The 25,388-nt window shown below is 35.4% G+C and overlaps 1 protein-coding gene across 5 annotated transcripts; it reads right to left on the bottom strand.

Moving 5' to 3' along the window:
* Positions 1-1,252: 1,252 nt before the first annotated feature.
* Positions 1,253-23,458, bottom strand: LOC123560023 (tetraspanin-18-like). 5 transcript variants are annotated; one of them, XM_045352252.2, is made up of 8 exons: positions 23,309-23,458; positions 21,056-21,187; positions 15,101-15,337; positions 10,215-10,289; positions 8,442-8,546; positions 5,880-6,068; positions 5,463-5,546; positions 1,253-3,281 (listed from the first exon to the last, which is right to left on the bottom strand). In XM_045352252.2, exons 2-8 carry the CDS (start codon positions 21,119-21,121, stop codon positions 3,216-3,218), a joined length of 822 nt encoding a protein of 273 aa, XP_045208187.2. In that variant the 5' UTR covers positions 21,122-21,187; positions 23,309-23,458; the 3' UTR covers positions 1,253-3,215. The 5 variants fall into 5 exon arrangements, with proteins under 5 accessions (XP_045208187.2, XP_045208188.2, XP_045208190.2 ...); XM_045352253.2 differs by having other exon boundaries at positions 23,175-23,314; XM_045352255.2 differs by lacking the exon at positions 23,309-23,458 and adding an exon at positions 22,952-23,088.
* Positions 23,459-25,388: the final 1,930 nt, after the last annotated feature.

Here is a 25,388-nt window from a genome sequence, read left to right as displayed (position 1 = left end):
GTTCTGTAGAGTTATAGGCAACCAGTAATTCGAAACCGACGCTAAGTTCTCTGGCAAATGTATGTTTTTACTCTGAATATAATAGCAGATGACACATTGGAACCTCTATATGTTATAAGGTTTACTCTAGCATTCGCTATAAATACGAGTAAAAAATGCCTTTTTACAGCAAGAGCAGACCCCAATGGTCCAGTATCTGATACGAAACCAGGCATGGGTCGGTGAGTTCGAGGCCTGAACCGCTCCTCCAACTAAATGACTGACATTTGGACGTAACGCACGTACACCTGTAACGCCAAAGAACGAGACAGGCTTCTGAAACTGGAACATATTCCGTCCCTTGCACCATCCCCCAACAGTCCTGCGGAGAAGTTGCCCATAATTAATTACCTGTGGCGACTATAAATAAACTGAATACACACACGCAACTGTCGGTTCTTCGAATATATAAATGAGGTATATGATTTTAAAACTGCCATCGCGGAAAACAACAAATTACTTAAAATGACCACAAGCAAACACAACTTTTTTTTTCGTCACAGAAATATTTCCCGAAGAAACAATCTCTCAGTGTTTCGAAAGTGAAAATTAACCGCATGTACTTTTACAAGTATATAATTACGGAAATGGTTTTTTTATACTTTCAATAACAATAAAATATCTATATAACGCATATTTTCATTATATTAAGTCCAATTGAATTGCACAAAAGTGTTTCGAATATTAGGACTAGTGGAATGAACATAAGTGCTCCGAAAATTGATGAACATTAGGTGTTCACAGCTATCTTAGCTGTTTCATACAGTCGTTAAAGGCAACCCGTAGTCATAATCTCTTGAAAATCTAAATAATAAAACGCTAGGATTCAGTGAAATCGGTGCACTAGCTAAAAAAGCTCAAGACTAGAAAAATGTTTGTATTTTAAAACGGAATAATGACCGATGGTAAAGTATTTGGTAAATCTTCCTATGCCTTCTTTCATCATATATGAGTGCGTAAATACGGCGAAATAAACAGGTTAAACACAAATAATAAATTAACAATTAGTAATTTATTTACGTAATCTAATGATACTTTGTAATACAGTTTATTAAAGCTGGCTACCTTGACTTACATCTTCATATACGATATGTATATATGGAGCCGGCTACCTAGACCGGCTACCTAGCCACTGCCTTCATCACCAGAGGTCTTAGTAAGGAGTCATTCTTTAATAAATCATAGATATATAAATCCAGAACAAATGCCAGAATGTAATAAACATTTTATTCACATCAGAATAGTATAACAAAATATAGTTGTAAGAAATATTATTCGATCATGATATGAAACTTACACTCAATATACAAAGGAAAAAAATATAGAAACTGGTGTACTCGGTGTGGGTAATGGACCCTTAATGGCATTCGGCAATTTTCGCTCGATTACGTATTCTCCTCGTGTTACTTAGGTACTCTCCGGCTGTAACGAAGTTCATGCGAACAACCACCAGCCGGAGAAAGCCGAACTCGCAAACGGGGAAAATGTAATTGTACGAGAATTGCCGATGGTTATTACGGGTTCGTTACTAGCCTCTTTTTCACGTACTAATGCTCGTAATGTTTTTGTTCCGAATATAGAATAACTATTTGTTTATAAAAATATTTAACAAATTACCTAATCTTAAGACTTCTTTCAGCAGGAAGGTCTAAGTTGTTCCAGCTTTCAGTAAGTGATATCTTAATTGAAACCCAGATTGTCTTTATTTTTCTGTATCTAGAATCTATGGGTTTATCTTCATGTTACAATAGTATAACTACTAGTCTAGTATACAAAGGTCGAGATTCAAGAAATGATAGCTACAGCTAAGTAGTAATAGTAATATACAACTAAATACATTAATTCTAAATGAATTCTCATGTAATTCTTATATGTAATTGAAATTTACTTAACTTCCTTTACACGTGAACTGGAACAACCGCACTTACTCGTGCACATGTATTAAAACTATCGTTAGTGAAACATTCAGCCTGCGACACTCAAACGCTAGAAGATGGATAATCTGAAAGCCAGCCAAGCTGATGGTTGTTTAAGTATAAAAATACGAAATAAATGAAATTATTTGAATAACAGGTTGAATACAGATTGTTTAGGACAATTTAACACTTTATAGCAACCAATGTCAAATTCTAGATACAAAAGAATATTAGCCAGTTCATATATTTACGCACATATGCTGATGTTTGTCTATAAATGCCAGAAAATAGTGAGTTTTCTGTAAACTACCGTACCAAAATCCTTGAATTCATTTATCAAATGATGACTATTTGTCACTTTTTTCTAGTTTGTGTTCTTCAACAATCCCTATTTGCCATTCTATCTAAACTGAATTATGCCTTGCGACAGGTAACTATTTTGACACAATATTAAACAAAATGTGATGGCAAGAATATATGAAGATGAATTAAAAAGTCAATGACTTCAATCAGGCGATGATCAAATAAATATCAAGCTGGCATGCATGGCTAAAATGGACGAAAAAGAATTAGGTTACTACGCTAACATATAACTGAAACTAATTTTTAAATATCTGGTTTGAACTAAAATCGAAATAACTACAATTTTTTAAAGTGTAATTGAAACTAGTAAACACTGAGTTTTAAGAAATCGTCGAGATCTCGGATTACAAGACAAACAAGAGTTTCATATGTCATTCTACCAAAACATAAAATGCGTAGTTTGATATATATAAACAATATAAAATACCGGTACTCAAACAAACATTATATCACATTTTTTTTTGTAGTAAAAGTAGTGTGCTTCATAATGCACGATTCACGTTGAACATTTTTATGCAAATTCATGTAAATTTTCGACATTAGTGTTCAGAATAATCCTATGATATAATTATTGATTTGAGACTTGCGCACATTTTTGCATTTTTTTCCCGCGATTTTTGTGCTGTGAAACGTGTACTTTGACAGAACTCGTGTTATATTTGCATGAATCGTGTCACTCTTATCAAATAAATACAATCCTACAATACTAATTATAAGCATGATAATAACTGCAATAACAAAGGTTGAAATGTTCTTTTTCTTGCCATTAGTAAGCCAGGCAGTCAAAATCTAGAATTTACAGACTGCGTGTGTGCGTAGTATTATGTGTTTTCTTAAAATGTCTACATATGTCGGCATTTTAGCCTGGACTGTGCTGTTATTGACGGCTAGATGGCTCTACACAACCATGTCTTGTTTTCCGATAGCTCTACACAGCAGAAAGGCGAATATGATTGCAATCAGCTGAAAAATAATCATTATAATTACATTTCAAATTAATAACAAACGCTTCTCTATTTCAAATCAGTAACACATATTTCCCTATTCTTAGTTAGTAACACACGCTTCCCTATTTCAGATAAGTTAAGACACGCTTTCTTATTTAAATTTAGTAACACACACTTCTCTATTTCAAATTAGTAACATGTTCTTCTCTATTCCGAATAAGTCCCCTATTTCAAGTTAGTTAAAACATGCTTTTCCTTTTTTCAAATTAGTTAACACACGCTTCTTTAGTTCAAATTAGTTACACACACTTCCCTATTTTAAATTAATAACACATGCTTCCCTATTTTAAATTTCTTCATTAAGGACTGTCACAATTCTGTTAACCTATCTCTTCATTAAGGACTGCCACAATGCTGTTAACCTATCTCTTCATTAAGGACTGCAACAATGCTGTTAACCTATCTCTTCATTAAGGACTGTCACAATTCTGTTAACCTATCTCTTTATTAAGGACTGTCACAATGCTGTTAACCTATCTCTTCATTAAGGACTGCCACAATGCTGTTAACCTATCTCTTCATTAAGGACTGCCACAATGCTGTTAACCTATCTCTTCATTAAGGACTGCCACAATGCTGTTAACCTATCTCTTCATTAAGGACTGTCACAATTCTGTTAACCTACCTCTTCAACAAGGACTGCCACAATGCTGTTAACCTATCTCTTCATTAAGGACTGTCACAATGCTGTTAACCTATCTCTTCATTAAGGACTGTCACAATGCTGTTAACCTATCTCTTCAGTAAGGACTGTCACAATGCTGTTAACCTATCTCTTCAGTAAGGACTGCCACAAAACTGTTAACCTACCTCTTCAATAAGGACTGTCGCAATGCTGTTAACCTACCTCTTCAATAAGGACTGCCACAATGCTGTTAACCTACCTCTTCAATAAGGACTGTCGCAATGCTGTTAACCTACCTCTTCAGTAAGGACTGCCACAAAGCTGTTAACCTACCTCTTCAGTAAGAACTGCCACAATGCTATTAACCTACTTCTTCAACAAGAACTGCCACAAAGCTGTTAACCTACCTCTACAATTAGGACTAGTACAATGCTGTTAACCTACCTCTTCAGTAAGGACTACCACAAAGCTGTTTACCTACCTCTCCAGTAAGGACTGCCACAAAGCTGTTAACCTACCTCTTCAATAAGGACTGTCGCAATGCTATTAACCTACCTCTTCAATAAGGACTGTCGCAATGCTATTAACCTACCTCTTCAATAAGGACTGTCGCAATGCTGTTAACCTACTTCTTCAATAAGGACTATCACAAAGCTGTTAACCTACCTCTTCAATAAGGACTGCCACAATGCTGTTAACCATCCTCTATAAGTAAGACTGTCCCGATGCAGTTAACATAGAACGACTTCAAGTAGGACTGTCCGAATGACATTTTCTGCAATTAACAGACATCTATGTCAAGCAGGCCTGTCCCAATGCAGTTAACAGACCTATATGCCAAGCAGGCCTGTCCCAATGCAGTTAACAGACCACTATGTCAAGCAGGCATGTCCCAGTGCAGTTGACCGACTTTTATGTCAAGCAGGCCTGCTCCAATGCAGTTAACAGACCTCTATGTCAAGCAGGCCTGCCCCAATGCAGTTAACAGACCACTATGTCAAGCAGGCTTGTCCCAATGCAGTTAACAGACCTCTATGTCAAGCAGGCCTGTTCTAATGCAGTTAACCGACCTTTATGTCAAGCAGCCCTGTCCCAATGCAGTTAACAGACCTCTATGTCAAGCAGCCCTGTCCCAATGCAGTTAACAGCATATGCTGCAGTTAATCTACCTTAACAACAAGCAAGACTGCCCCATGATACTTGCATTAATAAACCTACCTCTCCGTCAAGTTGGACTGTCTCAATGGCGTTTGCTACAGCTAACCAACCTCTACGACAAGTAGGACTGTACCGATGGGATTAGCTGTAGTAAACCTAATTCTTCTACAAGCATGCCTGCCCAATGGGCTTACCTGCAGTTAACATACCTCTGCGACAAGTAGGACTGTCCAAAGGAAATAGCTTTAGTTAACCTACCTCTACAACAAGTAGGACTGCCCTAATGGCATTTTCTGCCTCCAACCTACAGTAAATTGGATCCCCCCAAAATGGTGACTAAGTCAGTAAACATACCTCTACAATGAGAAGAACTATTCCAATGGCGATCGCTGCTGTTTCATACTTCTTTAGAAAGTCTTTGAAAGCATTGTAACATCCCTTTAATGCAAGAAAAACAATACTTGTATATTTTTGTAATAACTAAAATCTTAACATAACAACATTTGCAATATATTAAATTAATTTTCCCTTCATCTTTTTTTTTTCGATTATACCAGTCCTGTTATCGCTTTCAAGTTTTTTTTGTTTTATCTACATTTCATATTTATGTTTAAATTGGTTAGAATTACTTTTCAAGAAAAATTCTTTAAATTGCATTCATCTCTGAGAAAAGAGCTCTCGTATCTCACATAATTTGCATTATTTTTTTACAAAGAAAATACACTTGACGTTTAAAAAAAAATCGTTGGAAAAAATATCATGGTATAATACCTTTTCTTGTACGTTGGTTAAAGTTGACTGTGTGCATGTCGTCTCTGTTCCGGTCTTGTAGTTGTCTTCAGTTGCAGATTTACAACAACTGTAAGGTACAAAGTCCGAGCCTCTAGAGCTCCACCAGGTGGTCTCGCTGAACTCGTTCTGGTTATTGGAGTTGACAGCATCAACTCCACAACAGTCAAACTGAATTGTAGAAGAAAAGACAATATTTACGTTGAAAATTATGAAAAATATGTATTACTAAGTCAAAGTTCATTTTGGAGTGAATATATGTAGCGATGTTTGACGTCTTGAATACAGTCAGATCCAAAATCACAAAAATGTTTTCTTATACTTAAACGCACGTGTTTTATTATTATTTTTCCTTAAGTAATAATAATAATAATAATAATAATAATAATAATAATAATACATATGTAAAGTGAAAATTTATAACATTTTGCGATCATTTTTTTGTGCGTCATTTTTCAACGTTGAGAATTGACCCTGCCAACATTTCAACATTGAATTTTGATCAGAAAGTCGTTGAGACCTGATTATCCATTAAATTTCGATCAATAGAGGGGTCATTTTTAACGGTTAGTTAAATTAAGTTAAACGTCGGAGATCGTCTGTTTGTAGTAGAGAAACACACTGGAAAGAACCAGAAACTATCGCAGGCTTGCTTGATAGCTTCTTTAGAAATAATTTCCCAAGGCCGAGCCCGGGCTCAAACTGACAACTTTGCCGAGGTAGGCGAGATCACCCACTAAAGTATATGTTGGACAGGAAACTGGTAACGAAAGTTTAACACAATGATTTTCGATAGGTGGATGGGTGTGGGCACATCGATCGAGACTTCCACACAGGGAGCACCTTTTCCGTTCATAACAAGATATTTATAAGGGATATGTCTGTGAATTATAGTGATATCTCTGTAACACAAAGAAATATAGTTTTTACGTTGTAAAGATATGTCTTTATGCGTCCTAATGCCAGGTTCGAAATATTTTCATCTCGTAATTAGGATTTCATTTTACGAATTTGTATAATCTACTGTTTTAATTCATTTGTAGAATGTACAGATATGGCTTTAAGATATAGTCTCCTGTAATTCTGTTTAGAACGACCACATGCTTTAATGGTTTTATATGGTGTGTATAAATTACTACAAATCGACCTGTATCCGTTAAGAAGTTCTTTCCCGTTTGATGCTTTGCCCGCGTTTCAATTTGAACAACTTCAAACAAAAACACCGATGGTTGATATTGCCACAATATATACGTCACAGTTACTCTTGTAGACCAATAAAAAATTAGTTGTGTGTTTTAATTTATGTGTTGGTTTCTAATCATATTCACCATTTCTAGTTAAACTAAAATATAAAGTCAAAACCCTTTAACATTATGTATGTATACGAAGTCTAGTCTACCGAAGGCACATCATGGAAAGCACGTGCAACTTTCCTGCCAAAATACGTATACACTAGCTCTTGTTATACGATAAATTCAGAACACATGTTGATCTTAAAAATGAACGTATATGTTACGAAAAAGTTTTATCAACGATGCAGACAGGGGGTCATCTCATTCACACGAAAATTACTTAAATAAAGTATTCATAGTCCTCATAAAATAGGTCACTATGTTGTAAGAATCAGTCACTGATGCCTAGTCAGTCTCGTAACAAATAACATATAATCGATGACAAATATATTATTATGTACAATAAGCGAATTATGTTTTCCTCGTTTATAGTAGAATACGCTACCCCACATTTTTTACAGGACTGTTGTAAAATTTTCACAGATATTTCCAAGAGTGTTTTTTCTCAATTTCTCTGTTGTATATCTTCAGGAATAATGTATCTATTCATGTCCCTGATATTTTCAAACAAGACCACTAACATCATCTAATTAATTTATATTGTGCGGTCATGCCTTTTTGCCCTACGCTTTGTCTCCTACATCTAACGTTTATTACGTAAAGTTCTGAAAAAATACAGAAATGTTAATCTTTTATCTGTATGGTAATAGGCATATTGCGTAAGATTATTGGGATCAGTTTTCAACGTTGAAATATGACCTGCCAATAGTTTATCAGTTTTCAACGAGGGTCAAATTTTTACGCGTGGGTGGGTCATTAATTAACGGGAAGGGTCAATTTTCAACGTTGAAAATTGATCATTTATCCGTGGGGTCATTTTTCAACGGGGTCAAAATTTAATGTTACACCGGCTTCTGGTGACATAGGCCACATGTTTCTCATAAACAGACTAATACAATCTTCAAACTTGATACTTTTGTTTAAAAGAACTAAATAGCTATTTAAAAAGAAAACACCGAGTTTATCATTATAGTCTTCCATAATGTGTTAATTTGTGAACGCGCAAATCATAAAATCAAGTTTAACTGTAAGGTAAAGGGAGAGAACTCGTAAAGACATTTGATAAGTTACGTAGTCTCTATAAGCAGCTTCGGCATTCTCCGTATTTTTTACGGAAAAGCAATGTGCACGCTGAGCTACATTCACGTCCGAAGAATGCCGAACTGCATATCGAGAATACGTAAAAATTTACCCCGATGAAGATAAGGTCCCATCCAACTGATACTTCATTTGTAGAGCTGACACCCTCGTACTTCTTCAGGGCTTCGTCTAGCTTCCCCTTCACTTCGTCCTCAACCTGAAACAGCATACATGTATTTACTGTCAATGTATTTTCATAACTTACTGGCTAAAGACTGTGCGCGAAACTGCTGTATCTTGGTTTTTTGTGTTATTTTGTTTTATATTTATATACGGTTACATTAGTTGCTCGTCCAGCCCTCGATATGTAATTTAAGGAAACACAATGCTAGGGTTTCTTCAAACTGAGTCAAGGTAATTACAGGTGAATATTACATCTTAATTCTCAATTATTTGAAGTCACAGTCGCACTCTGAAGTTATTTTAGCTTGAAAAAAAGGAGAAAAAATGTACCATGCCAGATTTAGCTTTAATGTGTTTAGTGTTTAATTACATTTCAACTGAAATTTCTAAGATCTCCCTTTTTAAAAGATATTTTCACAAAAATCGGAATACACTTTCCTATAAGTTTGCTGCAGCTAAAATTTACATCGACTTTCTTTGAGTTTATTTATTGTGTTATCTATATTTCGCTACATCCGCTCTTGCTTTATATAACCTTTAATTGTTGATTGTTAATCAGCTGTTCTCATCAAATACAATCTAACCTGGATTATTGTAGCAAACCATAAAATTACGTAAGAAACGGTCCCAAATTTTACGAAGTTTCGTAAGTTAATGACAATAAGTAAAACTTAGTAAATTGCTTTATTACACTGAGTTTTAATATAATAAAAATAGCACATAGAGCATTAAAATGAATAAGTTCTGCATCTTATCCTCTTTCTTAGTACAAAACACCGACAATTTAACTTTCATCTTCAAACTTTCTTTAAAAGGAATCTCCCATCATCAAATTTCGTTCGCTTTTCAACGTTTTAGTGCTAAAGGTTTGCCTGACGCTGAAGTATTATAACGTGCTGGAGACCTCTTCGGCAACTGTGAGGTCAAAATCTCATTTTTTTTTCAGTGTTTTAACATAAACTGGTAAAAAAGAGAACCTCTTGTGAAATTCAAAAAGGATTAAGATGAATGTAACCAATATTTTTATGCTTTATGTGACATTTGTTTTGAATTAGAAAGCAAGACATTTTAAATGGTGTCACTAACTCGAAATTTCAGAAAATGGTGGTGCGAGCATTTTTCTATGTGAACTGTACATACACGTTTAGGTTAATACACAATCTAGCAAAATAGAAACGAATCTCTCCTGTTTAGTTGAGATGTGGAATAGATTTCCATATTATAGCTGAATTTGATATGTTTTCTTAATGTATGGATAAGGTTTAATGAAAGGTGTATAGTGTTTGAAACATCTATTAAAGCGTATATATAAACTACGTATGTTTTATAAACTGTAAAGAATGTATGTCAAATGAATTTGTGGTCCAAGCATTTTTTTGTAAATTAAAGTGGTTTGTTTATTATTTTATAACATTATCTATGCCGAAAAGAAAAAAAGGAATGAACTGTTTAAATCAAATCAAAAACCTTGAAAAAAAACATTATAACATCTATGTAATATCTCCACATAAAAATGATAAACTATGTAACAATATAATTATGTACATTTGCTTTCTTCTTGTAAAAGGTGCTTTGTAAGTTTATCATGTGACCGTGGCATTATTGATTTATATTGTATGTAGCGAAGAAAATGTTGTTCTGTTCTGTTCTATTCCTGACCTTATCATCCGTTATGAATAGCAACTAGCGGCATGGCTCTTACCTTATTTTTCATCGTAAACCAGAGAGCGACTGCTACGATTTGTATAATGAAGATCAACATCACGATGATGGCATACTGCAAACAGAAACACACAGAATGACAATAAACAAATACATATAGACAAGGCAGTCTGAAAGACAGCTATATCCCCCGCCACTGCTATGGATAGTGAAAGGGTAAACCTTTGATTTTAGCTGTGACCTTGACCTTGAACTGACATGGCTGACTCATGGGTTCTGCACAACGTCTTGATGAGGTGATCATTTGACCCAAGTTTCATGAAAATCCTTCAAGGGGTTTAGGAGATACAGAGCTGAAACCTTTGACCTTCAGTTGTGACCTTGACCTTGAGTTGACATGGCTGACTAATGAGTTCTTGATGAGGTGATCATTTGACCCAAGTTTGATGAAAATCCTTCAAGGGGTTTAGGAGATACAGAGTGGACACAAAATGGAAGGCTCAAACCTTCGACCCTTAGTTGTGACCTTGACCTTGAGCTGGCATGGTTGACTCATAATTTCTGCACATCGTTCTGATGAGGTAATCATTTTACCCAAGTTTTATAAAATTCCTTCAAGGGGTTTAGGAGATATAGAGCGGACACGAAATGGAGGGCTCAAACCTTTGACCCTAAGCTGTGACCTTGACCTTGAGCCGGCATGACTGACTCATGGGTTCTGCATATCGTCTAGATGAGGTGATCATTTGACCCAAGTTTGATAAAATTCCTTCAAGGGGTTTAGGAGATATAGAGCGGACAGAAAATGGAAGGCTCAAACCTTTGACCTTGAGTTGTGACCTTGACCTTGAGCCGACAAGGCTGACCCATGGGTTCTGCACATCGTCTTGATGAGGTGATCATTTGACCCAAGTTTCATGAAAATCCTTCAAGGAGTTTAGAAGATATGGAGCGGACACAAAATGGAAGGCTAAAAACCTTTGACCCTAAGTTGTGACCTTGACCTTGAGCCGGCATGGCTGACTCATGGGTTCTGCACATCGTCTTGATGAGGTGATCATTTGACACAAGTTTTATAAATTTCCTTCAAGGGGTTTATGAGATATAGAGCGGACACAAAATGGCAGGCTCAAACCTTTGACCTTGAGTTGTGACCTTGACCTTGAACCGACAAGGCTGACTCATGGGTTCTGCACATCGTCTTGATGAGGTGATCATTTGACCCAAGTTTCATGAAAATCCTTCAAGGGGTTTAGGAGATATGGACCGGACACGATTTTGTTACGGACGGAAGGACGGACGGACGGAAGGACGGAAAGACGGAAGGACGGAAGGACGGACGGACGCAGACCATTCCTATAATCCCTCCGCCACGGCGGGGGATTAAAAATAGATACTGGAGACAAGTTTAATCGATAGAGTGTATTACGTGAGTGTCTTTTCATACTGACTTTATCAAACTAGTTGAATAAAGTAATACACGGGTACTAAACAGTGCCTGCGGTACTGACTGTGCCGACGAGGATTGAAGGCACTTCGCTTCCTGTACCGCAGGTACTTCGTCAATGTTTACAAAAGGAGCGAGATCGGTGGGTGAGTTTTTGTAATTTTTGTCATTTTGTTACTGCATGAAGCATTTTTTCAAAAATCGGGGAATGTAGCGGGGTGTAGATGTATCTTATCTACATACCCATACTAAAATTTATGGCAAATGATCAATTTCATGGAAACGTAAGGACAGATAAGTTTGGAAAGAAACGTGATTGTTTTTCACATCAGTGACTGTTTAGACTCATTTCTTTTCGCTGACCCAAACGATGTCGTCTCTGCCGTCGTAAATTATATTTATAAATGACACGTGATCTGCTGAAACATAAAATGAGTCCAGAAAATTCCGAATTTGAACGTTATGCCAATTTTGGAAAAGTGCCGCAGGCATTTCGACGATGCCGCAGCCCCTTCGAGGTGCCGCAGGCACTTTCAAAAAGTATCGAGACATAAATTTGGCCGAAACTAGACAAACAGACAAATGGAAGGACAGAGAAACACAAGGACAGAAACTAAATGCCCCCATGATACTGTAATAAATTTACTTTATAGTTGTAAAATAAAAGGGACCAAACCTTTGGTACGCTTTAAATATCCATCCATTATGGTGGTATAGGATATATACCAATAAAAATTTCATATAAAATTCAGCTACTTCAGAACAATTTTGTTACAGTTTCTAGATTTTCACTCCGTCGTAGACCTATTTTCCATAAGATATCCGTGCAATTTCCTTCAAGAAAACGAAAAGAAAAAAAGGGGTGTTGAGTAGTATGCAGTGAAATGCAAGTCAACTGAAGTCAGGTACCCTCATATTGCCGCATTTCAGAAAGCGGCCCTCAGAATAAAGACCCTGCTTTCGTTTTTACAAAAAACAACTCGAAAACATGCGAATATTAGCATGAAAAGTGTCGTATTTTATGTAAAATTCATTCCACGAGTGAAATAATGCCCATTTGGCTCCCGATTTACGCAAAAATTAGGATCTATTTATTAGGGACTTCTTTCACATTTTTGACCAAATTACTGCATTATAACCTCTGCCACGAGATAGGTAGGTAGCTGTCGCGATACTTCAAGAAATTATCATGATAAAGCGAAGTTTTCTAATAAGAGTCTAAATAGTCAAAAGTTTCCTGTAAATATTATTGCGATGATTCACATTATAATCTCGATACCATTTCTGTAAGAGCCGATTGTGGACAGCTGATATTTACTAGCTAGACAGTTATGTCGGTATAAAATCAGAAACTATATTGATGTTTGAAATTTTCTGTAGTTATTTTAATAGCCTAATGTTTCCTGGAAATATTAAGTATTTCTACAAAAAAAAATATTGTAAAAAATTCAGAAAAATGGAGAACTTAATAAGTATAGCTCATAAACGATCAAACGGGAGAATTTTAATAGTTTTTACATGTACGTAAAAACCTTTTTTTTCCTGCAAACAAAACTTTGAAAAAAAAAAACATATCGAGCAGCATATGACGGACAGACAAGGCAATATCAAAAAAAGCATAATGTTTGGGAAATACAGTTTGCTTCAACTGACCGGAATGGCCGGAACAATCGCGTACTAGAGTTTAAGATTACCCGCGAAGATAAACCGCTTGCTAATCTATTTAATATTTGTGAATATAAAATATAATCATACGAATGCGAGTTTTGGAGATTTGGTTAGTTATGGGCCAAATTTATGAAACTTTCTGAAGTGCCTGCGGTACCTCGAAGGGGCTGCGGCATCGTCGAAATGCCTGCGGCACTTTTCCAAAATTGGCATAACGTTCAAATTCGGAATTTTCTGGACACATTTTATGTTTCAGCAGATCACATGTCATTTATAAATATAATTTACGACGGCAGAGACGACATCGTTTGGGTCAGCGAAAAGAAATGAGTCTAAACAGTCACTGATGTGAAAAAATCACGTTTCATTCCCAACTTATCTGTCCTTACGTTTCTAGGAAATTGATCATTTGCCACAAATTTTAGCATGGATATGTAGATAAGATACATCTACACCCCGCTACATTCCCCGATTTTTGAAAAAAATGCTTCCTGCAGTAACAAAATGACAAAAATGACAACAAAAACTCACCGATCTCGCGCATTTTGTAAACATTGACGAAGTACCTGCGGTACAGGAAGCGAAGTGCCTTCAATCCTCGTCGGCACAGTCAGTACCGCAGGCACTGTTTAGTATCCGTGTAATAATATGCGAGTCTATTCCGAGTATTTTTTATCAATTTTATTCAATTATTTTACTTGATAGGGGATGAAAATCCCCGAGACGGTAACGTCCGTATATAGTTATTCGTCTTTGTTGTGTGCATATACTGAGACAATTTTTTCGATGTTTTCCGGTTCCGGTTTATATACACACCGCAGACTGGTTGTCTGCATGAACATCCGAGCACCCCGAATCAGTCATAGAAACTCGTAAACCGCGCTAACATGATTATTTTACTTCTTTTTCGTAATGAAAACTGTACATGCAACTGAAAAACACTTTTAAAACAGTAAGGAAGTGTAAAGGCCGTCAAGTTTCTGCGTGGAGTGCAAACAAACAAAAAAAAATCCTAAAAGCTAGTGTGAGAACGCTGAATGACGTCACCGTCACGGCTTCCGTAAATTTTGCAAAGTATGATATTCGCTGTAAGAGGTATGATGACACTAAATGTAAACTACAGTTTAGAGCAAAGTTTCACTTTCTTGAGCGTTGAATGTTTCTTTCTAAGCGGATATAAAAAGATAAATCGCCAATGCTAGGTGGTGCCTTAATTCATATTACAATGTGGAAATACATTTAAATGTAATATTCTTTTAATTACATGTCAACTTTTCTTGCTGAAACATAATAAAATTCTTTTTTCTTAACCTATTAAAAATCAAGAAATTCGACTAACGTCTCATATGCTTATACGACGTCAACGCCAAAGCTTTATTACATGAGTGCAATATCAAATTTATAAAATGGCTTTATTTCACTCCAATGACGTCAAACATGTGATAAAGTCCAGCCCCGCATTACTCAACCCTCGCCTTAAACACTAGCAACGGACCCGTAATGACTAAATTACGTGTTATTCGATTTATTTACTGAAATCAATGCGTGCACATGTATGTCCGAAGAATGCCGAATTACATATCGAGAATACGTAATCACACGGACATTGCCGAGTTTTATTACGGGCCCGACGTGCAGTTGTAACAAAAAAGTGAGTTCTGTTATGCGTGTTCAAATAACTTTCTTTTTTGTCAGATTTAATTACTTAAATTTGTAATTAAATGGATACTTATCAATCTTAAGTGTGAAAAGATTGTTTGAATCATAAATAAAATGTGTGCTTTGTATTATGTTCATAAACGTATACTTACCACGACTAACATGCATCTGTTCTTGCAACAAGCGCCGAAAGCACCCAGAGCAGCTACGATCAGGATGAAAGCGCCAAGACAGATGATCAGTATCGATAAGCTGTTTGCAACATTACCCAGTTTTAGGTTGTTGTTAAAAGAGACTTCGTTCAAAACACTCGTCACTTCGGATTTGTCTAGGACATCGCTGTCAACTTTCATAATAATTCCGACTATCAAAAGCCCCAGTCCCAGTAACTGAAATGAACAAAATATAAATGAGCTGTGCCATGAGAAAACCAACACAGTGGCTTTGCGACCACATGGATCCAGACCAGCCTGCGCATCCGCAAGTGTCAGGAATCATGCTTGTTGCTAACTGTTTCTTAATTCCAGATAGGTTTTGTAAGCGACGCATGGTCCAACCAGCTGCGATCCGAACACATGGATCTGACGGTTCTTTCTCACATCTCAAATTTCTGAAACTGATCTAAAACTAGAGACTGTTCTTCGTGAAAAACATACGTCCCCCACCACTTATCACGTAGACATTGTAAAATGCCGCAAATTAAGGGCGATAACTCCAGTGAAAATCACAACATTCCGAAGATATACAGAACTAAGCTTGGCACTGATCATTCCAGAGAATTTTGTTGGGATTCCAACCAGTGGTAAAGGAGAAGTAGCGCAGAAATCATGGTTTAGCGAATCAGCTGAAAATCATGAAACCAGATCACGCTGACGATACCCACAACTTCGCTTCAAACACAATCACCTATGAAGTTTGGTTTGGTGAAATTCAGACCAGTGATACACGGCAAGTAGTGTAAACAATGTAAAAATATGACAAATCAAGGGCCGTAATCCGCTGAAAATCACTGAATCGGAACATGCCGATGATAAACATAACAAAGCCTGGCACTGATAACTCCTGTAAAAGCTTGGTGAAAATCTGCTCAAAGGTGTAAGATAAGCAGTCAAAACATTATAAAATTTGACAAACTATGGGCCATAACTCCATCGAAATTCACTAAAGCGAGAATATGCTCCAATGTGCACATTTATGCTTTAGAGTGATTAATTTTATGAAGTTTGGAGTAACTGGTATCGGAGCAGTTGCGCGGACAAATTAAAATTAAAGGGCCAAAAACTCCACTGAAAATACTGAACCGGAACATGTGGATAATATACACAGAAATGCTTGGCACTGATTACTCCTTAGAAGTTTGGTGGAAATCCGCCCAATAACATAAAAGAAGTGACCAAAACGTTATTAAGTTTGACGAATCAAGGGTGATAACTCCACTGAATTACAGTGAATATCACTGAGCCGGAACATCCCTATGGTATGCACAACTACGCTTCGTAAGGGAGCAGTGGTCTAGTGGATAAGGTGTCGGCCGCTCAATCCAGAGGTCGTGGGGTCACGACCATGACTTCATATATGACACCAGTACTGGCTTTTCCAGGAAGCGGACTCGAGAGTGGTTCCAATAAGCTTGAAGCTTTCATCAAATCGAGCTTAAACAAATTAGTATAAACCAGGAAGGTCTAATACGGGGAGCAGAAACTCCGTATAAATCAACACATTTATCTGTATTATGCTGTCGTTCATACCTGTAAATATCGACCAGTCGTTAGCGATCGATATTTTGTTTTCGCCACTATCGATTAGCGTGTAATTAGCATATTACCTTATGTTAATCATGGAGCTATAACACTTATTGTTCAAAGGGTTTACCAGTCACATGTTAAGTGGAGATAATTAGATGATCAGAGATTGATCTAAAGGGATTCTGAAGCAAAAACAGCATGCGACTGCATGTGGTGATATGCTTAATTATTATGAATTAACTCGAGCTCACTTCCCTGAAGAAATATTTTACCACGTAACTTCAAACCTTTATCAAAGGGCCGATTTTTGTTGGATTTGAATAAAAAAAATGAAAAATAACAGAAAGCTGACACTTTTCTTAATCTTGTAGAGCCATAATTATAATTACTGTTTATAATGTCAGATTTCTACATACAGAAACAAACATTCTTCTTGAACGTAGGGAATGTGTCAAACGAAATTGTTGTTTAAACTCCAAAACTTAGTTTAATAAATTTAATCTTAAAACTGATGTGTGAAAAATACAATGTATTTAAATTAAAATAACAATTTTTTTTTTAAAAAAAAGGCCGACAACGAAGTTACATTTAGTATTCCTAACTTCTAGATGAAACTACAGAAAATCATCTAGGTTTAACACGCATTTAAATGGTGAAGAACAGAGCAATATCATAAACAAATATTTTCAGGCAACAGTTTACAGTTTTGACTTGCTATTTTCATTAAAATATGTCCTAATTTTTTTGTTCTAAATACTCTGAATCAACAAGGCAAATATCATGTAAAAAACGACATCTTTCTCTCTGGGTAAGACAAGTCTAGATTTAGCCATTTTCACAGGGCGAAAAGTAACATTAATATAGATATTTTCCATTTAAAAACAGATGCAGGCAATAATTTCATGGCAGAACTTTTGTTTTCAACAAAAAATTCAACAAATGCTTTCCCAGATTTTCACTGAAAGGGCGAGTTAAACTGTAAGGCGTAAGTGTTTGAGTAATAGCAGAATAACCTACGGCATACGCTTCGATTGGACGACAGCATAATCTAAGGTAAATGCCGGTTTCCAGTCCCCGTATCAGTTGTTCCAGTATAAACTAACTACGCTTGACGATGATCACTTTTTTGAAGATTGGTGTAAATCCACCGTGTACTGTTATATGACAATTGTGACAGACAGACAGACTGAGTGACTGACTGACTGGTTGACAACTGAGAATTGCTATGTCACCGCATCACTTCGAGTTTGGAAACATACTTATCCTATTTACACACATTCTCGCATACCAGAGGTCTACCATGGTTCCCCGGATGAACGGGATTTTGACGAACCTCTGATGAATGAGAATGATTTACACATTGAAACATCTAGGACAGTTGGAAACAAAGTCCCAATGAACAATGTTTCAGGACGGACGAACGATCAGTCATGGTCAATTTTACATGCGTATTATTGTAACTGGGTCCGAAACACCCTCATGGTTCAATTCCTGCGCATTTGATCTCTGAACGACAAACCACACGAAGGGCTTGACTGTTTGTTAGATATAAAGTGTCTCGGTGATTCAGTTATCTTTTCATGTGTAAAACTCTCTTTTTGATTTAATCAATATAATATGTAGAAAACTCCCAAAAGCAGTGATCTGATGCAAAATAGAAGGTATTCAGCTGTATTTTATATTATACATATTTAAAATATCTACTTTAACAATGCTGGCTTATCATTTTTGATATCTAATATCGATGGCTTCTCTTTTTAAAAATACTGAAAATTTTAACGGTTAGTCTGGAGGAATGTCCAAACAAGAAACATTTTTTAAAACTTTATCAATTCCCAAAAGTGTGTTAAACAGTTCACATAACATAAACGAGCGGTGCCATGAGAAAACCAACATAGTGGCTTTGCGACCAGCATGGATCCAGACCAGCCTGAGCATCCGCGCAGCCTGGTCAGGATCCATGCTGTTCGCTTTCAAAGCCTACTGCATTCAGAGAAACTGTTAGCGAACAGCATGGATCCTGACCAGACTGCGCGGATGCGCAGGCTGGTCTGGATCCATGCTGGTCGCAAAGCCACTATGTTGGTTTTCTCATGGCGCGGCTCAAACATTAATCGGGGTGTGCCTTACAATTTTAAATGCACATCTTTACGTTGATTGAATCCTCATAAATCTTAGCTGACTTAAATACATTTATAGTGATTAATAATCATAATCTATGAAAATCTGCATATATTAATATCATTCTTGATTACTAGTTATATGTATAGTTTCCTATTTTCTATGCAAGCCTGTTGTGAGTTAAGAAATGTGAGTCGATTTAATGCAGTATTTTACAGATGTCTAACACAACAGGTGCTTGGCATATAACACCACGCCCCCCCCCCCCCCCTCCCCCTCTAAACCCGTCTAAAGCCCGCCGGTACATTCCAGTCACAAAACAGTCCAGTCACAAAACAATCGTCAGTAAGTTAAGGCAGCGTTGTTAATACGATTTTTGAATGATATGTACATGTGACTGGATTATTAAAACCGGCTCTTCTGGACACTGGCCTAAATTTTATACTAACACATCTTCTGTATAACTATGGATGTTATCAAAGAAGAATTACTTCCAGTTATCGAGCGGGCTCTTGATGGGTTTATGGCAGGGGCGGGGTCATAATGTTTTCAAGTCTCGCAACTCGCTAAGCACCTGTGAATGACATCAAACCGCAGAAGAAACCGTAAATTTTATTAAAATTATTTTATCGTAAATATTCGATGTCCAGATGTGTTCTATCTGTAGCGGGAAATGAACTCATTTATGTGTAGTGTATGGCAATAGTTTACGCCCTATAAACGCACCCAGTGTACAGCGAGAACGAAAAGTAATTTAGTCATTAACAGCAAAATGTGCGGACGTTACGACTGTAAATGGGTGTAACCGGTTGTATATCATGATCGCAAATCCCATAGCTTTAAAACCAAGGTAACAAGCGAATGCCTTTAAAAAAAACCTCTTACGATGATTAACACATAGTCGCTCACAGAATACCCGTTTACAGATCTAATTAAGTTTATGCAGTATAATGTCCACCTAGATAGTTTAAAATTATTGGCTTGTATTTACTCATGTTCTTATTAAACATATTGAAGTCATAACAGTACATGTTGTTAACAGATATATACTGATTGCTAGAAAATCGATCAGGAAGTAACGTATGAGATCAATAACAGGAAGAACACATTATGTCTTATTTCAATGTTAAAATTGGTATCTCTATTCATGGTCTCTTACTATCATTTTAGTTGTCTGATGTAATACACAAAAATAGCACAGTTTCAATCTTGGCATGAGTACAACAAAGATATGTGCCTTACATTCACTATAGATAACTGACAAAAACTAACCATGTTAATTTGTCAAAAAATTGTCATATGTCCATTTAGACATTTAGCTTTCAGGTAATACAATTTGTCTGAACATCGGGCGAGAACAAAGCCGAAAATTTACGTGTCTGTCCTTGAGAGATCATCATCCGGTAGTAGGACATTTCCCGGTCAGTGAAGTGCTCTCATATCAAATCTCCAACTCAATCAGTTAGTCAAGAAATAAATGAATAAATAAACACCACCAATGGTATGTGGACCATCTTTAAAATGTAAGGGTCAATACTCGTTCAAACAGTATGCAGTATTGAAAGTGTCTCACAAATATTGACAAAAAATTTAAATAATTGATTAATGGGCAATTCATGTATATTCATCTACTAATCAAGACAGTTAATTTTCAGATAAATTGGTTAAGTATTTTTCGTTATTTGAATGTTTCTAATAGTTTCCAAAATAATTCATCTATTTTGAATATGTATTGTACATGGCTTTAAACATATCATAACATAGCAACATCTTGCTTGGAATGGTACATTACAGGGCTGGCAAACACTTTTGCAAGAATTGTCTGCATATACAGTCTTATCAACATGCCAAAATCCGTAAAAATCAACCAAACAAGATATTAACCATTGTATGGCTACACATAAACAAACTTAAAAAAGGGCGTTTGCATTTTCAGAAATTTTAAGATATGGATCGATGCTCACGTACGTTTGATGTATAAACCTCATTTGCTATGAAAACGTTTGATTAATATTTGAAAAAAAAAATCATAATATTATGAGTTAGTAATTTATGTAACAAGTTTGTTTTTGAAATCCATGCTATTGTCTGCATCAGTCCTTTGCTTGTTATGACAATAAGGTATATTGTATATTGGATCTAGATATACACTTTTTGTTGAATGTAATATAAGCGATTTTTGCAGAATTATTTTTTTTACAAATGTACGATAAACTATGACCAAGTACAGATTATATTTACCAGGAACAGAATGTTCAGTGTTACAAGGAAAAACATTCCACATTTTCCTCCTAAACCAAGACCCATTTTCGTTGGTTAGTTTGTCCGAGTTGACTAATGTCCTTCTATATGAATCTGTATTCTTCTGAATTTCTGAAATAGGACAAAAAGGGAATATGTTTGTAAAGGGTGTTATATTTATACATATAACATCTATAAGAACGGTTATAACTTAATATAATGATTATGATATAGACCTTCTAATGTTACCTAAGCAAAGTAGGTCAATTCATATTTACCTTTTTTACCATTCAGTATATCATACGCACTGACAATATTCACAACGAAAATATGTAAACTATTTGCCTTGACAAGTTAATTTACGAAAAACAACAGTTAATATTTGACCTTGTTATGTTTCTGAACTAAAAACAAAATTGACCTTGAGACGATAAGCTTAGCAGTTAACGTGTATTGCAGTTAGATTAGATAGTCCTTAAAATTACACCGGCTATAAATGTTTACACTACAGTCGCACGTTCCACTTAATTATCTGATAATATATTTATTCATTGAAACATTATCAACATCGGTGAGATAAGATCTATTGAGAATGCAAAACATATAAGAATACAGTTAGCTCTGGAGAGGTTTTTAATAATCAACTATATAATAAAGTATGTTAAGGAAATGTAAAGTCGTATGGGGCATAGAATGCAGGAAAAACATGTTAATCATAAGAATTGTGGTTTAAAACTGCTTGAAAGAAGATAAAATTACAAGATGACCACGAATATGGCACCCAGGTGTCATAGTTAAACACCAATGTGCTGAAACTTCTATCTTATTTCGTGAAAAAAGTGTTGTTGTTTTTCTGGATTGAAAACTATTACAATTTTAATCATCGGTGATGACAAAATATTCTCTACGACTTCCTTACTTAATATTTTCTAATACTAAACTAGATTGGTATTTCTCTAATAACAGTTTTCTGAGAATTTCAAATGCGAAAATCCTGCTTTAAATAGTAATTAAGTTAAACATTTGTTATAATATTCTACCTTACCTTTAAATATTCCGACCACGTTAATTAACTAAAATCGATACTCTCCTTTTATTATCAATGCTATCTTTGTTTACAAAGTCTCATCGACTAAATCACATGATATATTTATGATATTTTGAAATGCTATATAGCACCGATCTATTTCCATATTTATGACTAACATATCCATGATATATTACAGCGGTATAGTGAATGCCATTATACAATTATTGTATTCAAAAATCCTTGGTAAATGAACAATTTAATGTACAGGTATTCGGTAATTGATTAGAGCTTTACACATTTATAAAAATGCCAGAAGCAAATAAAAGCATCCAGATAATGTTGTTTCACTTGAAAATCGGAAGTCAAGTTAAGTACATAACTTCTGGTTAATGTTGGGAAACCGCTTTTGATACCTTCATTTTTTATGTTAAATCGAAGGTACTTTTACAAATCAGATCATGGTTATATATTCTTTTATTCCACTTTTCAGTGACTGACATAACATAACAACTATTTACATATATACACAGAAAATATTACAAAATATATGAGTAATGACAATATAACATAATGTAAGTACATTTACAAGAATGGTAGTTATTACATATACAAAGTATAGTGAAAAGTTGTTGACAAATAAATTTGTTCAGCTCAATAGAACAGGAACATTATTATGGCACCCGTACATAAATATATCTACTACACTAAAGGTATGAATTAACATGTGAATTGTTTTACGTATGAAAATTTCGTAAAAACCTAGCCGCAAATTATAACCTAGATAACTGGCCAAGGTTGCTTTTTCACTCCTGTCATACTTGTTAACACAATAATAAACCTGTTTAGTTAATAATAGAAATACAGACCTCTCCCTTCCAGATATGCCAAATAAAATCTTGTTCAAAAGCGTTTAATCGTTATAAAACTTATTTTATGCATATTCCTCTTTTAACGACAGAAAAGACGCCCACTATAATGGTTGCCAACACCTATTATAAACAACATTATTTGACACGATTTAATGCGCAGCTTCGCAATTAAATCCATAAAATTAGTAATCAATAAAGTAAAATACGTTGAATTCCATACCCAAATTCTCTGCTAAATTATATTAAATTCCAAGCCTTTTCGCACAAATACCAAAAAAATTCGAAAGACGCACAAATATTAGATAGGTTGTACCTCTCCTTGCTATGTACTTTAATAATAAATGATGTTTATACCTGAATCAGGTAAACATCAACGGGAGTATTTCAAAATGGCGCGTCTTATTCATTGATTTTACTTGTATCCATAAATAGGAGCGCGTGATAGAAAGCTAAATAGTTATTTTTCGCGCATAGCTAACACTCTATTGTAACTGATATCATGTTTACAACATAGCTGATATATTTAAAAGACACTGCAATTTGGCTACGAATCGATAATCAATAATACTAAACATAGCCCATAAACATAAACAATTAACATAAACTAGCTATAAACAGAAAACAACCTGAAACGCAAATATAGAAACTTTTCCGTGAAATACAATAGAATGAAGGTGCTGGAATCTCCGAAGTTAAAAGAATTTTAGCTGAGGTATCCTAGCCAGCAAACTAGCCGCATTGGACCGATATCATTTGCATATCGGATAGAAGTCGCTTTTTCCACTGGTCACAAACCGAGCCAATGTCGGTATCGCACTATATATATTTGGGGCTGTTAAAGAAAACAGACACGGTATTAATGGACACTCATAATAACGATATCAAAAAACTGCATGTGGTCGGGCGCACATCGGGCCATATCAGGCGGAGATCGGGCATTTGTTGAACCTATCTGCCGATATTTCGACCACTTACCAATATCAGTCCAGTATGGACATCCTTACTGAGATATGACATGGTGTTTCTGCAAGACTCGTGTGAAGCGATTTACCGCGCCATGACGTAATAAGCAAATTATATATATATATATATATATATATATATATACAATAATGTATATAAACTTCTGTTGTTTCGAAATGCGCAGGTGCCTGGCAATACGGTTATCCGACCACTATATCTTTTTTAAGAAATGAATCATTCGTGTACATACTTCAAATATTTGAAAAATAATCTTAGTGGTAATGACGTACAGAGCGTGATAAAATATTGAATTAATCACAGCTCATGTTTGTCTATATTTGTACAATTCGCGCGACTTAAAATAGATAGCCATTCCCTTTGATAAGAACATATACAATGTAGTTTTATCAATATTTCGGTATTTATGACCTCTTCAGCAGCATAGTTTTATATAGCCGAATGTCTCAATATCATGTGCTTCCTTTATAAATTTATAATGGCACAGATTGTATTTAAAAGACCCTATAGATGAAAACCCAAAAACATATGAAATATAGATTATTTTCAAAATATTTTTATTATGTCTAAAATCATAGTAATTAGTTCTAACGTTACACCTTTTCTTTGTAAAAAAATATGTGCATTTACGATTGATTCTACATCTAAATGATTTATATTTGCATTGAGTCTGTATCTCGGTACATTGTTTTAATACAACAGGAAGAGCCAATGTAACCCAGGAAGTGTTGAAGCACGTTCTCTTTTCATCTAAATTTTAGTTAATGAAACAACACCTATATCATGTAACAGTCGTGACACATCAGGTTTTAGAATTTCAAAACAACCTTATCAGGTTCGTTCTTTTTTTTTTACATTTGCACATTCAGTAAATGATTCCTTTACACTTAAATGGCTTTTACTGTGTAAAGCATTTTTTGTCAGCTCAGTAGTTTCTTTTGTTAAGGCTTAAGACTGACCCTGTATAAGACAGCTGTTCATGAAACTGTTATTGCTTGTGTAACGGTTCTTAGTTGCCATGGCTACTTAGTCAGGAAAGCAGGTATATGTCAGGACAATTGATTACCATGGTCAAGAATTATTAGTTTAATTTCTGAAAACGGAGTCACGCGCAGCGTCATTTGCTGAATCGATTTTCCCTACCTTATCAGTCTTTTTCCCAAAGGTTCCCAAACATGTTATCTTCAAAAATCAATAAGGCACCTGTTTGTAATTACTTTTCATATCAGCACAGGGAATTGACCATACATTTAGGTTATATAAATATTAAATGGATATTTGTCGTAGTATTTGTTTTGCTTCACGTAAAATGCATACACTGTTTTTACATTCATTGCCAGTGAGGTAAGAACGTTTGTCGGTAGTAAAATGCACTTTTACATGTATACTATTATATATGATTATGTATCATAGAGATGCATAATAGAACCAGCGATTGTATCATGTTATTTGT

This window comes from Mercenaria mercenaria, chromosome 10 (assembly GCF_021730395.1).
Source record: "Mercenaria mercenaria strain notata chromosome 10, MADL_Memer_1, whole genome shotgun sequence".
Classification (NCBI taxonomy): domain Eukaryota; kingdom Metazoa; phylum Mollusca; class Bivalvia; order Venerida; family Veneridae; genus Mercenaria; species Mercenaria mercenaria.
The sequence above is the reverse complement of the archived record's forward strand: the minus strand, read 5'-3'. Positions and strand labels throughout refer to the sequence as shown.

Bases quoted from the DNA above. Each gene is read 5' to 3' on its own strand.
- LOC123560023 (XM_045352252.2), bottom strand. From the start codon at position 21,121: ATGGGTCTTGGTTTAGGAGGAAAATGTGGAATGTTTTTCCTTGTAACA. The intron at 8,547-10,214 runs GTAAGAGCCATG...ATGCTGTTTCAG, and splicing joins GGTTTACGATGAAAAATAAG to GTTGAGGACGAAGTGAAGGG. The intron at 6,069-8,441 runs GTAAATTTTTAC...TCTACAATTCAG, and splicing joins GGGACCTTATCTTCATCGGG to TTTGACTGTTGTGGAGTTGA.